Source organism: Nicotiana tabacum, chromosome 12 (genome assembly GCF_000715075.1).
Source record: "Nicotiana tabacum cultivar K326 chromosome 12, ASM71507v2, whole genome shotgun sequence".
Lineage (NCBI taxonomy): Eukaryota > Viridiplantae > Streptophyta > Magnoliopsida > Solanales > Solanaceae > Nicotiana > Nicotiana tabacum.
In genome coordinates, this window is record NC_134091.1 from 112,204,202 (window position 1) to 112,216,515 (window position 12,314).

The 12,314-nt window shown below is 36.9% G+C and overlaps 1 protein-coding gene across 1 annotated transcript; it reads left to right on the forward strand.

Moving 5' to 3' along the window:
- The first annotated feature begins 10,338 nt into the window (after window positions 1-10,338).
- Window positions 10,339-11,760, forward strand: LOC107812160 (kirola-like). The gene is made up of 2 exons (XM_016637198.2): window positions 10,339-10,564; window positions 11,297-11,760. Exons 1-2 carry the CDS (start codon window positions 10,378-10,380, stop codon window positions 11,548-11,550), a joined length of 441 nt encoding a protein of 146 aa, XP_016492684.1. The 5' UTR covers window positions 10,339-10,377; the 3' UTR covers window positions 11,551-11,760.
- Window positions 11,761-12,314: the final 554 nt, after the last annotated feature.

Genomic DNA, 12,314 nt, shown 5'->3' on the forward strand with positions numbered 1-12,314 from the left:
AGGTCGTCGTATCATCAGTGCATAACTCACAGTCATTACCTAACTGTATTTGAATTGTGATGCTATTTTTCCATAGCTTATTCCATTTTTTTGTTGCATCCAATAGCATTCCATGTAGTGTAATAACATTGTTAGTGTATTGCTCGAAATTCAAAGCAATAAGACTGCCGAAACAATCCAGTTTCTTGTTGGCTAATCCCAGCAGTCCATTGATATCCTCCAGCTCACTGCTTGTGCCTATCCTTTCCTCACCTTCAATGGAATGCGCAGTTAATACCACCCATTGAAGGGGAATCAAATAGTTCATTCTCACAGTAAAATGTCCTGCAAAATAGGACAAAAGGTTAGTTATAAAACAGTATACTGTGCTCTCCTCCCATAGGATTTGAGCATAGTATTGCCTACAACTTCCTCTCCTCCATCCTCTCTTCATATGGAGTAGATACACATTTCGAGCAACCTTCACCGTTAAGTATGGACATTGTAGTTTTTCTGTGTTCACTATCCTTCGCCCATGTGTATCCAGTTCTGTAAAAAAGTGAGCTTCAATATCACCCACGTCAAGAGCATGATTAGCTAAATGATTCGCTAAACTGTTCTCCTCCCTCAAGATATGTGAGATACTAACATTACACCCCTCCATAACACTTTTGATCTCTTCAACATGCCCAGCCACAGTCCAAGGGGATACCCATGCTCCTTCCAAAACCTTCTTCATTGGCAAGGAGTCTGTTTGTAGCATAACATGAGTGTAGTGATGACTTACATGGTATGTCAAATCCTCCATGATAGCTACTGCTTTAGCCTCATTGTTTGTATTGTCTTGTATTTCTTTACCACGTGCATTTCTTTACCACGTGCATAAATTACATCTCCTTCCTCATCCCTCAAAACAAAGCCTATCAAGCTTCTTCCTAGATTTCCCCTAGAAGCTCCATCCGTATTTACTTTTGTCCATTCAAGTGGAGGAAGATCCCATATTACTTTTGTCACCTTCAAATATGGAGTAAAGTGTTCCATCATTTGAAGTAAGTCTAACCATTTATGGGGCACGTTTTGTAGGCTAGGCTTTCGTACTTTCACAAGAGCTTGCAGGGTAGTAGATACCTGGTAAATCACCCTATTAATTGTGACCACCTCTCCATGCTTATAGTTGTTACGTCTCTTCCAAAGCTCCAATACAATGATAGCAGGCAGTGCTTGGAGAATTGGCTAAAGCCTTGTGACAACCTTGACTGTCCAGCATTTCACAATCGCCTGGTGCAATGTCAAACCTTCCATGCTTATTCCTGCATTTGTTAGGAAATAGGTCCATACTCTAGTGGCTACAAATGATTTAAGAACAAGTATGTTAATGATTCCTGATCTGGTTGAGCACAACACCAGCATTTCGATGGCATGAAATATCCCAGTCGTCTCATCTAGTCATCTAAAGGCAACTTTGTTTTCCAAACCTTCCACATGAAGAATGCTATCTTAAAAGGCAATCCTTTTACCCACATTTTACTGTAGGCTAACGCGAAATCATTCCTTGTCCTTAAATAATCCCAAGATCAAAACTAAGAATCGCATCCCAAAATCAAATTGAATCAAGTTATAAACTTCAAACTTCTCAACTAGCTCCAAACGTGCCGAAACATACTTAGACTACTCGGAATAACGGCAAATTTTGCGTGCGAGTCTAAAATCACCATACGGAACTATTCCCAAGTTCGGAATACCAAACGGACCTCGATAACACCAAAACCTTCTCCAAACAAACTTAAAGAACTTGAAGACCTTCAATGCGCCAACTTTCAATATTAAGCGCCAAAATGCTCCCGGGTCATCCGAAACCGGATCCGATCATACGCCCAAGTCCAAAATTATCATACAAACCTATTGGGATCGTCAAATTTCAGTTCCAAGGTTTCTTACTCAAAATGTTGGCTCAAGTCAAATTTAACCATTTTAAGCCATTATTAAGGAACTAAGTATTTCGATTTTAGCCCGAACTTTTTCAAACGCGAACTAACCATCCCCACAAGCCATGAAATAGTAAAAGAATATACGAGGAGTCTTAATTAGGGGAACGGGGATCTAGAAAGCAAAACGACCGGTAGGATCATTACATTATCCACCTCTTAAATAAACGTTCGTCCTCGAATGGGTCTAGAATCGTACTTGGAGTGCCGAATAGGTGTGGATATCTACTCTGCATGTTCTCCTCGGTCACCCAAGTCGTCTCCTCAACTGGTTGACCACTCCACTAAACCTTTACTATAGAAATCGTCTTGGACCTCAACTGGCGAACCTGCCTGCCAACAATGGCAATTGGCTCCTCCTCGTAACCCATGCTCTCATCTAGCTGAACGGTAATGTAGTCTAACACATGCGACCTGTCGGCACGATACTTTCGGAGCATAGACACATGGAAAATCGGATGAACTCCCGATAGACTGGGAGGCAGAGAAAGCTCATAAGCAACCTCCGCAACTCGCCTTAACACCTCAAATGGACCTATGAACCTTGGGCTCAACTTGCGCTTCTTCCCGAACCTCATGATTCCCTTTATTGGCGAGACTTTCAAGAGAACCTTTTCGCCCACCATAAATGATAAACCACGCGCCTTCTGATCTGCGTAACTCTTCAGTCTGGATTGTACTATATGAATTCGCTCCTGAATCAACTTCACTTTCTCCAAGGCATCCTTCACTAAATCAGTACCATATAACCTAGCTTCTTCAGGCTCGAACCATCCGATTGGCGAACGACATCGCCGACCATACAAAGCTTCAAATGGAGCCATCATAATGTTGCACTTATAACTATTGTTATAAGAAAACTCGGCTAAAGTCAAGAATCGATCCCACTGCCCTCCGAAGTCAATCACGCATGCTCTGAGCATATCTTCTAAGATCTGTACCGCCCGCTCTGACTACCCGTCGGTCTGCGGATGAAAGGCTATGCTGAGTTGTACCCGAGTCCCCAACTCACTCTGTACTGCTCTTCAGAAATGCGAAGTAAACTGAGGGCCTCTATCTGATATGATGGAAACAGGCACACTATGCAACTGAAGAATCTCCAGAATGTAAATCTTTGCCAATCTCTCTGAGGAGTACGTAGTCACAATTGGAATGAAGTGTGCCGACTTGGTCAACCTGTCGACAATGACCCAAACTATGTCAAACTTTCTCAAAGTATGCGGCAACCCAACTACGAAGTCCATAGTGATGCGCTCCCATTTCTACTCTGATATAACCATCTGCTAGAGAATGCTATCTAGCCCCTGGTGCTCATACTTTACCTGCTAGCAATTTAGGCACCTCGCTACATACTCAACTATGTCCTTTTTCATCCGTCGCCACCAATAATACCGCCTCATGTCGCGATACATCTTAGTAGCACCTTGATGAATATAAAACCAAAAATTGTGTGCCTACTCTAGAATCTTCTCCCTCAATCCATCAACATTAGGAACACAAAGATGACCCTGGAGTGGCAGAACACCATCCTCACCGATAGTAACCTCCTTGGCACCACCCTGCAGTACCATCTCCCTAATAACCAACAAGTGCGGATCATCATACTGACGAGCCTTAATCTGCTCGAATAGTGAAGACTAAGCGATGACGCATGCAAGAACTCGGTTGGGCTCTGACATATCCAGCCTCACAAGTTTGTTAGCCAAGGACTGAATGTCCAAAGCGATGGCCTCTCCTCTCTTGAAATGAATGCCAAACTACCCATACTCTCAGCCTTTCTGCTCAAGGCATCCGCAACTGATTTTGGGCATATTTTCATATGCTTCGATATTAATTTACTAGCCTTTTTACTACTTATTAGTTATATTTGATATTGAATAAGCCAAACTTAACTTAATTATTGAGCTTTATATTTATTTTGGTGTTATTGGATAATGCAGGTACTTTGAAGATGGAATTTGAGAGCAAAGTGAAGTGTATTATTAAGTGATTGGGTCATGATTATGTTCATGCAATTGAAAACAAAAGAAAAAAAAAATTAAGAGAGGCAGTTGGACAAAGGTTGGAATAGTGCATCAAGCTTTGATTATTTGAAATTAGACAAAGCAGCACATGAAATGAGCCTTAAGTGGAAGAGTGAAAAGTTTCAGTTCGCAAGGCTTTGCCTAACGTGAGAATGTGTGTCGCGTTACATTGCGCGAGGCGCCCAGATTTGGGCGCGTTAACCATCACGAGGCGTGACGGGATTTCTGATGGAGATTTCTCCCTAGTATTCTTGGACTTGATTATTTCGTTTTGGAGGAGAAAATCATTGAGTTCTTCGTTTCTTCATCTTTTCTTTGTAATTTGTTTATGCAAAATACTTGGAAAATTTTTACTACGAATATGAGTGGCTAAGCACTCTACTTTCTAGGGTTGTGGTTGACATGATTATTAACGTTTATTAAGTACATCCTCGTTAATTAGGATTATCATCTTGTGGTTTCTTTAATTCTAGTTTTAATTTGTGAATTGTTGTAGCTACCAATTCACCCTACTATCTATGCTATGCTTGGGAAAGACATGTTTAGATTAGAGTAGAATTAAAGAGAGCTTGTTTCTGAACCCGTGGCTCGGGGAATGATTTCGCGATTAGGATAGGAATATACCTAATAGTTTTGCTTAGTTAAAAATCGTATTATATCGTCCATGACAGACTCAATACCATAGAAATATAGGATTGATATATTGTGGATAGGCGAGTAGTATTGTGGGAACATGCTATTTATATAAACGATACGGTCAATTAGCAACTACGTCCAAGTCAAAAATCATCATGCAAACCTTATGGGACCATCAAATCCCGGTTCCGAGTTTGTTTACTCAAAACATTGACTCAAGTCAAACTTAACCATTTTAAGCCATTATTAAGGAACTAAGTATTCTGATTTCAACCCGAACCCTTCTAAACCCGAACTAACCATCCCTGCGAGACATAAAATAGTAAAAGCACATACAGGGAGTGTTAATTAGGGGAATGGGGATCTAGAAAATAAAACGACCGGTCGGGTCGTTACATTCGCGAATGCAAAGTGTTCACCGCGAACGCGAAAAACACGTGACGCCCAGTTTTAAAAAAAAAATTCTAAAAATCGAGGGTTGCCTCATTTTTCATCATTTTCAAGTTTGAACTCGGTCTATAGGTGATTTTGAAGAGATTTTTCATCCCAACTTCATAGGTTAGTAGATTTTAACTTATTTTCTTATATTTTCATAAACACCTATTGATTTTAACCTTTAATCTATGCTTTTTCATGGTAGAAATTAGGGATTTAGGTAGAAATTGGAGATTTTGAAAATTGAGATGTAGACCTCAAATTGAGATCGAATTTCGAAACTAATCACATAACCGGGCTCGGGGGTGAATGGTTAATTGGGTTTTTGTCCGAATTTTGGGTTTTGACCAAGTGGGCCCGAGGTTGACCTTTTCCAAAATCAATAAAGATTGAATCTTTTTCACTCATGGGTAGTTTTTAAAGCGTATTTTGACTTATTTGAACTATATTTGGTTAGATTTGATTGGTTTAGAGGTTTATTCTAGAGGAAAAGCCGTGGTTGAGTATTGATTTGGTTGCGGAGTGAGGTAACGTGGTTAACCTTGACTTGAGAGATTAAGACTTGTTGATTTATTTGCTACGTGAATTATGTGTGGGAATAACGTACACTACTAAAAATTCGGCAAAAACATACCACAGTTGACCGACCAATTTTGGTCGGTCAAAACAGCGACCAAAAAAGCGATCAAAGTTGGTCGGTTTTTCAAAATATTTTATTTTTTAATTTTTTTTTAGGAAACCGACCAACTTTGGTCGGTTTTCTTTGGCGCAAAAATGCGGAAAACTATTTTTGAGTCACGCGAAATTTATTTTTCAAGAAAACGACCAACTTTGGTCGGTTTTTCATTTAAAATAAATTAATATTAATATTTAAAAAACCGACCAAAATCGGTCGGTTAATTCGGCTGGTCATTTTAAAAAACCGACCAAATTCGATTGGTAATTTTATTTTTTAATAAAATCGACCAACTTTGGGCGGTTATTTTCGTGTGAAAATACAATTAAAGAGTATAAATAAAATAAAAGACAGTCTTAAAACAAAATGCACAAATGCTCTAGTGGTAGAATAGTATCTTGCCACAGTACAGACCCCGGTTCGATTCTCAGGTGGTGTATTTTTTAATTACATAATTAAAATACCGACCAACTTTGGTCGGGTTTTTCGGCAATTCTTTTTTTGAATTTAATTGACCGAATTTCCAACCAACTTTGGTCGGTATGCCCTTCCGACCTTCAAATATCTTCCACACGTAAATGGTCGCGTTTTGGACGGTTTTTGGCCATTTCCAACCCACTTTGGTCAGTTTTTTGGACGGTTTTGCCCGAATTTTTAGTAGTGGTATATGTGAGGTGAAGAGTACATATGCATTGTTATAGGGTTAAAGCATGCGGGTGAGAATTATTTCTTTGTCTTAAGTTGTTTATGTGACTTTGTTTCTCCATGCTTACGTTAGATTAATACTTTTAATTATTCGTCTCATATTTATTGTTTATTTTGAAGATGTTGGGAATTTTTTAAAATTGAGTTTGATATCCTAGCACTATAATTCAAGTGAAATTGTTTCCTACCTTGTATTTATTATTTGGATTGGTATTGTTGATTGGTGAGGAAGAGTGAAAAGCACGAATGGTATTGATGTGCCTTATTTGCATTCATTATCATATATTTAGAGATGTTTAGAGTAAAAGCACGAAGGGTGATGCCATGCCAGTGAGTAAAAGTACGAAGGGTTATGCCGCGTTATTTCATTTATGCTATTATATGGTGAGGACGAAAGTAAAACCACGAAGGGTGATGCCATGTCATTTTCATTTCGTTACCTTATTTGATTTCCGGTTTTGGTGATTTACTTGGTTATATTGTTGCTTATTTCGGAAGACTTTATTTTGTGGTTTCGTATTTGCCGTTTTTATGTTGTTTTCCCTTTCGCATGTCCCCTCCTAGTTAATATTTTATTGTTCTTCTTGTTATTTTGCTGCTTTAAATATATTTGTACATAGTTTTTACGTGGGTGTCTTGTCATAGCTTCGTCACTACCTCGTCGAGGTTAGGCTCGACACTTATGGAGTACATTGGATCGGTTGTACTCATGCTACACTTCCGCACTTCTTGTGCAGATACTGGTATTGGTCCCAGCGGTCCTTAGAGGTGCGTCTTCTCGGATCACATTGCTTCGGAGACTTGAGGTAGATCCGTTGGCGTTCGCAAACCTTGAAATCCCTTTCCATTTCCTATCTTTACTGCTTATCTCATTCGAATAGTTGTATTTATTCCAAACTATACTTATAGACTTCTAGTTGCTCATGTACTTGTGACACCAGACTTCTGGGGTTGAGTTAGAGAGCATTATGTTATGGGTTTATTTCATGTATTTCAGCTTTAATCTTCATTAATAATTGATATTATTCTGTTTGAATTGTTTAATTATTAAATTATTTAACTAATATTGGCTTTCCTAGGAAGTGGCCGTTAGGCGTCATCACACCCCCGATGTTGGAATTTTGGGTCGTGACATCAACAAAGGCATGGAGATGTGTGAGATTCTTTAGGCTAATGTTCTGCTTGAAATATTTTCGGGATTATGGGATAAATATCTCTCCTATTGTGTTTTTTCAGTTGATTTAATTACTTGATCTATCTAATTTATTGGTTAACAGGGTTTATTATGCTCGCAAAGTTCTTTCGACGCCTCACCTGCCTAGTCAAGCCAACCTAATACTATACATCTATAGAATTAAAATTAACTATCTCCTGCAAAAATAACCAAGTAAGACAATTAAAATATGTCTATCCTAATCGTGAATATATTCTCTGATGCCCGGATTCAAGAACTTAGTCTATTCAATCATATATACAATCTATAGTTCCCCCTTTCGCGTTCAATTATAAATTCATAGATAGTATTATATTGTTAGCTATGTAATAAAATAATTCAGCGCAAGAATGAATAAACAAATTAATATGATAGAATCATGTAATATCATCAATCGTCAAACAATAATGGTCAATAACAACCCATAACTCCAGAACAAAAGGGTTTCCATCCACTCATGTTCGTAGCAATAACCAAAATATTATTTTCAAATATAAAAGCTATGAATACGAGATGGAGGATGGAAGAAACATTGAAATCCGTGCTCCGTTGTGTTCCTAAGCGCTTGTTGCCTCCAAAATCATCCAACCCTTCACTAAACACGTTTAAGAAGTATTTATAGGTTAGAGTCGGAGTCTCCAAGTCCAAAATCGAGTAGGAAATATTTAATTCGCGGACTGGGGGAGTACTAGGCACCAGACTTCGCGAGGCCCAGCCTGTGGCGCACTGGGAACCTCGCCTCGCGAGGCTGGGTGCGAGATATTGGTTGCCAAGAGCCATGCGTCACCTCATCTGGTGCCTGGTTCTTGGCTTCTTCCGATTTTCGCCTTTTCGTGCTCTTTTCTTGTATTTTCGACATCCTTGTGTGGAACCTTCAATCATCTTCATATTTCAATGATCCTACACATAAAAATTACTTAATTAATTTCAAACGTCGCACATATTAACATTAAACATCAAAATGTAAGGTAAGCAATGTACTAAAAAATATAACATATGTAGCCAAATATCACCGTGCTATACTTTTGCTTGGAGTAAGGTAAGTAGCTAGATTTGTTCGTCTATATAACGTTTGTTCCTCACCAATTACTGCCATTAATACCATGAACATAATGTTTCATGGACAACGCATCCTTTTCCCTTATAAATCACGTATCTATCTCTTTCTCTACCTTAAATAGATACAATTTATTTTTAATATTGTAATTCATTAAAGATCAATAATTTCTTATGAACGACTTTTCTTCTCGTTTTTTCGCTTTGAGTAAGGTATTAGGTAGATTGGTTCTAAAGTTGTACCTCCCACTTAACTACTCATGCTTAATAACATGAAAAAAGAATCTTAATAGACTGCTTGACTTATCTCATGAATAATGCATCGTGTTCCATATAATTCATATCCCCGTCTCTTTTTCTACCTTGAATATATATAATATTGTTATGAAGTTAAGCTAAAAGAACAAAAAAATATTTAGAGCAATTACAACTTTTAAAAAACAATAATAGTAAAACTAATTCATACTTTTGTGAGATTTGAGTAAAGATTCTCTTAGTTGAAAGTCTCAAACTTGACTATAAAATGAATCCCTTGTGGCAAGCTGTAAACTTTATCTCCACATTATTAAAAGGAAAAATGTCTAAATTTACCCATAGTTTGATTTAGAGTAGATTTATCCTTCCACACAAAGTGACTTATTCGTATCTTGCCGTTACACAAATGGCTCAGATTTACCCCTTTTGGCTAACACAAGTGAACTAGTCAGATTAAAACTTATTTTTCTAGTTAAAAATATTCCAATACATTTAGTTAACCCTCTTATCTATCAAGCCCTAATTTTTATCACCCTCTCTCATTTTTTAACTCATAGCCGCCCCCTTTTTTCCCTTACTCCCTTCACTCTTCTTCTTACACAAATACCATGGGAGCACCATCTTGAACCTCACCAGAAAATTTTCCGGCTGGGACCTCCTTCTTCCTTCCTCTTTTCTCTTCATTTTCCCAGGGCAAATGAATCGATTTTCTCCGATTTAGTTCTCATTGCCGCAGCTTCACATCTTCATCACCCCATGAATCCCTTTATCATATCTAAAAAAAAAAGGAGAGTTCCATCATTGAAAATATTTTAACCAACTACGACCTTGATTTTGTTGGTCACGACCTAGCTAGAAATATAACTCCGATGGATGATGAGACCGTGGTCTTTTTGACGTTGCTACCGATAGGAAAGGAGGGGGGGGGGGGTCTACTAGTTAGATTAAGAGTTAATTAAAATTCTAGGTGGCATTTAATTTAAATAATTTACTTTCGTTCGACGAAAAGGGTAAATCTGAACTATTTGTATAACGGAAGGGGTACGAATAGGCTACTTTTTTAATGAAAGACAAATCCGCTCTCAATCGAATACTTTAGGGGAAAAATTAGACCTTTTCCCTTTTTAAAAATAAATCTAATGGTTAAAATTTTATGGTGAAGGGCAACACTAACTTAGCAAGACCTAATTGTATACGTAATGAGCTAGCATTAATCTTCCATCTCCACTAATAAAAAACATGAGTTGTCATGGATCATGTTTTATACTAGCTTTTCATGCAGATAACTAGAACATAATTTATTTAATAATAATAATAGAAACTAAGAATATAATCTATATAAAGCCTACAGTCTCTCAACTTTTTTTCACCACTTCCTTTTCAAAACTTTTCTTCTATATCGAAGAAGAAAATATGGGTGTAAAAGGCAAGTTGATTGCTTCAGTAGAGGTGAAGTGTGGAGGACACTCGATTCATGATATTTTTCACACCTCTACTCATCATATATCTAACATAAGTCCCGGTAAGGTCCACAAAGTTGTTATTGATGAAGGTGAAACCATAAAAGTTGGTTCGATTGTTAACTGGAAATATAACGATGGTATATAATTGATATTTCTTCTCTATGTATATATATTATTTACTTGTATCAATTTTCGCATTGGGGTGTATTTAGTATGTCAAAAAGGTTTTATTCAAAAAATAGTTTTCGTGAAAACATTATTTGATGATGTTTTTGGTTACCATAAAATGTTTTACATCAAATTGGGGAAAATCTTTTTGACAAAAGTCACTTTTCTAATAACTATCTTAATGTTTGACTTCATATTACATGGTCCAACTAATATTAAGACATATTAGACATATTATTGATAATGCTCAAAAACTTCTTAACACTCTATTTGCTAATATTATTACTAGCATTCAATATAATATATACGTAGAATAGTTTTCATTCACCAATTACCAAGTACTGGAAATATTTTACCAAATGCTTTTTAAAAACATATTTCTCAAAGAAAATTCCTTTTGTCATACCAAACTCAATATAATCAATTTAAAGCTTTTTTACCTAGTAATTCAATTTGTTTCACAATGCCAAATGTTCTTTTGAGATTTTTAACGATAATTCTATTCATGAAAAAATATAGCACGTTCAATCTCCGTGAGCTTCAAATAAATTTTGGAGAAAATGAAAATGAAAAACAAAGGAAAAAAAAAAAGAAATGAGAAGAAAATATGTTATTCTGAATGTTTATATCTTTTATATGAGGAACTGGACTATTGAACATGGAGTAACATCTCATGTATTTTTGAACTTTTTCGATTACAGATGGAAAAGATAAGATATGTAAGCAAGTGATTGAAGCCGCGGATTATCAGAAGAAATCAATCACTTGGAAAGTGATTGGAGGAGATCTATTAGAGTTGTACAATTCCTTCACTATTATCACATCCCATGACCACCAATGGACTACATGGACACTTGAGTACGAGAAGAAAACTGAAGACACCCTAGAGCCTCTCGTTTTCTTGGGTTATGCCCTACATGTGACCAAAGATATAGAGGGTCACCTTCTCAAGTAATATAATCTATGCGTATGTATGTATGTATGTTAATACACACATATATACATATCTCTGTGTGTGTAATGTGTATTTGGCAATATTGGCTAGTTCTAGCTAGCTGCGTGTGAAATAAAGAATGTTGTGTTTCAAGAATATATTATATATGCACTCTCCTTCTATGGATGTATTTCCAATGGTGAATATATGTAAAATATTATAAATTTTGCAAGTGTGAGCTTTACCTATAACAAAGACGATTTATTTATCAATGTGCTATTCTCATTCTTTCCAATTTTTTTGGGTTCATATAGTACTAGTTATATGGGGACTAAGATTTACATATAGTTCCTACTGCAGTATTGATTACTAGCCAGTCATATTGTCTTATATAATTCAGTAGTTAGCTCCTATATTTTAGGGAAAATGCATATGAAACTAGCTCAAATAAGAGCTGAAACTAAACCTGAAAATTTTAAAGAAACGCTAACTGATATCATAAGCCAATGTCAACAGAGAGCTAACCTGCACCAATATTTTCAGTCTCCGGATGGTCCATATTGTGATTTGGGACTTGAGCGTATGCCTGGAATCGAATTCGAAGTCCCTAACTCGAATTATCGCCATTTGTTGAAAACTAGAAGTTTAAAGGTTTAAAGAAATTCCAAATTTGACTGTAGTTTGACTTTATTACTACCGGATCCGGATTGGGGTTCCGGAACTTGGTATAGGTTCATTTCTTTATTCTGTATGTTTATCCGTGTTTGTTGGTTGATGATTTATTT